This window comes from Mandrillus leucophaeus, unplaced genomic scaffold (genome assembly GCF_000951045.1).
Source record: "Mandrillus leucophaeus isolate KB7577 unplaced genomic scaffold, Mleu.le_1.0 Scaffold1238, whole genome shotgun sequence".
Lineage (NCBI taxonomy): Eukaryota > Metazoa > Chordata > Mammalia > Primates > Cercopithecidae > Mandrillus > Mandrillus leucophaeus.
Window position 1 is genome coordinate 9434 of NW_012100743.1, and position 2947 is coordinate 12380.

Here is a 2947-nt window from a genome sequence, read left to right on the forward strand (position 1 = left end):
TTCTGTGTTAATATTTTTTCACACGACACAACATAAAGTTGTCACTATTTTTTAAAAGTAGGTATCATTATTTCTATCATCATATTCATCCACTTTTCCATCATCTGTTACCTGAATCCATGCAAAATTTCCTGAATGGCTGGCTCTTTATTCTGACCCTCCTGCAATTTAATCATTGAATATCTTGAAAGCTCTTCTTAAAGAAGAGAATCTTTTCATATAGCTTTCTTTCTTAACTCTTTTTCACAGTTTTTCAATGTGCTTAAAAAATATTTCCACTCCTAAATATGTATCTGGCTCTAATTTGCCTCTCAGCATCATCTGATTCTTAGTGTCTCCCTGCAGATTAAACCTGAGGACTTGAGAACTATCCTGACCACTTTACCTGCTTTCCTTCTTTTGTGTATCTCTCCCCATCATTCTTTTACTTATTCCTGTGTATTGTTCAGCTCTCATCTTAGTAATCAGTGACTCCAGGATACTTTCTATTATCTCCACTGATGCTTTCTTGTCATTGGGTTCTTCCTTGAGATAATAGTTTTTATATAATTTTTATTACTTGCACATATTCTATCTTTTCAAGTAGAATGTAAGGTATGTGGGGACAGAAACTGAGTCCATTATTTTCACAGAAAATTGTGCACTTACCTGTGTTTTGTGCTAATCCCTTTGTAAATATTATTTGAATGAATGATCAATACCTTCTTAGGTGTTAAATAATGAAGACTTTAATTTAACCAACTCTATTTTTGAAATCTTCTTAGTATTCACCTCTATTAGTAGTACTCATAAAACTCACATACGTGTGATGGTATCACTATGTACATGAGTTCTAATTGGTATCTGCTTTACCCCACCCACTTCCCATCTTTCTTTCAGTGTAAGTCAAACACTCTGAATGAAGACTGTAGAATCATTTCTACTGAAAATTCAAAGCCAACAAAATAAAACCAATGACAGTATGTTTACCTTAGGTAGGGGTTTGGCAGGTTTGCAGTGGAGTCCTCCAACAAAATCAACATTTGGTAAGAGTGGATGTGGAAACTGAAAATTCCAGGAGTTTCGAATAAGCCATATGTCAGCTTTCCCCATTGTCTCAGATAATGTAGTGGGTCTTCCTGACAAGAATTAAAAAAAAGAAAAGTAGATGACACAAGATAATTACATTAGGTAATTTTCTGAAAGGGGTTAGAATAATGAAGGCAAAAATATAGGCAAAGGGTCTGTGCTTTGAAAAATATATACATATGCTCATTTATAGACATAATTTAATTTTATGTATTTTTTATTTTGCCCATGAATATTTATAAGAAAGTAGTAGGAGAACTGTGAGGTTAAGCTACATCTCTAATGTCACATCAGTATACTCACAATCATAAATAATTATTAAAATAAGCCACAGAGAATTAAACACCAATTTCTTTTCCTTTTAAAGCTTCAATAGTAGCCTATGGACATTTAAACAACTCTTTGAGCTCCATATTCAATTAATTCTACTGTACCCATAAAAATAATTTTCTAAGAAATAGTCTAGTTTACACAACTCATTAAGCCAATCCTTTTATCTTTGGTTCTTCAAGTGAACTGTGGACTATGTGGAGAGTATGGATGAAAACTGTGTACTCTTTTAGATTGAAGCTAAGATCTTAATAATATTATCTTTAGGTAAATATATTTGTAAATCATAGCTAGAAATTTTTGAGAAATTATTGAAATAAAGATTTGTACTCAACCTTAATCTGTCTTATATCTTTTAATAAAGAGACATAGTTTGAAAAGCAACTATGTAGACATAACAACCTTCACATTCCAATAAGATGATTGGTCTCTAAATGAATGGTTTCCAATTCTTCAATGAAAGAGTATAGAAACATTAGACATTTCAAATTATCTTTAATGATTTTTGCATCAGAGATATAGACATTCTCTCTCTCTACTGTGAAGGAAAACTTCTGGTAACATGGGAATATCTTCTGATTTCTAAATAAGAAAACTAAGCTTTACAGAAAAAATAATTTTGGCAGTTATATAGATAGTTGTAGAAAAATGTGTAACTACGCATTCTAAATCTATGCATTCAGTAAGATGTTATTTGATGGGTTTTACAGATTTTAAGATGTAAAACAATGTATACTAAAACAGATGAGTAATTACTTAAAGTCTTAGAGGCACTAATACATAGGTTTATGATTTCCTGGGGTTTTCTGTGTGAATCATGGCCACACAGTTTTAACTGACCCTGTAATTTAAGCTTTTCTATAATACTTGTGAGATTGATAGATCATCCTCTATTTTCATTTTATAAATTCACTTACCAAAACCCCACCACCCTGACTTTATGGCTTTATATAAGCTCTGCTTCAAAGATACAAGTAAGTTACAGATTGGAAAAAAATACTTACCTAGAACTTCACTATAAAACTGATCCCACTTCTTCATGTCATACATTTGGAAATAAAAGTCAAAAGAAAGCATATAGATCATATTTTTTACCCTCTCCATGAAAGTCATTTGATCACTTAATTCTGACATAACAACAGGTACGTAAGAGGGAGGGAAAAGAAATCCTCCACAATGCTTTTCAAAAACGTAGCCAGGAGTGTAGCGGAGACTGTACACAAGGGGTATGTTAAATAGCTCAGCCAGCAGCTCACTACAGGGAAAAATAGCATCTCCAAAAACGACGTCAAATCTTGACTCTTGTAATTTCTTCATTAATTTCTTATTTGAAACCACATCTTTACAGAAATTTCTAGTTATGTCACCAAACCTCCACATGATTTCTTGCATTTGTGAAAAATATAACCAAAATGTATCTTTTGGAAGTTCTAACCATCTCTTAACCTCTTGCATGGCGATATTCTCGAACTCAGTTTTAGTTAAAGATGTAGGAAAGACTTCAATTTTAAGAGCGGATGAGTTGTTGGGATCAAAAAGAATGGAAGCT

The 2947-nt window shown here is 32.4% G+C and overlaps 1 protein-coding gene across 1 annotated transcript in view; it reads right to left on the reverse strand.

Annotated features, from left to right (window-relative positions):
• LOC105533286 (UDP-glucuronosyltransferase 2B9-like) overlaps window positions 1-2947 on the reverse strand; it is a gene marked incomplete at its 3' end in the record, with an annotated part of 26093 nt that overhangs the window by 4828 nt on the left and 18318 nt on the right. Inside the window, exons 3-4 of the mRNA XM_011971681.1 lie at window positions 2403-2945; window positions 970-1118 (exon numbers count right to left, since the gene is read on the reverse strand). Of these exons, the coding sequence (XP_011827071.1) occupies window positions 970-1118; window positions 2403-2945 (692 nt within the window). The remainder of the gene's footprint in view (window positions 1-969; window positions 1119-2402; window positions 2946-2947) is intronic.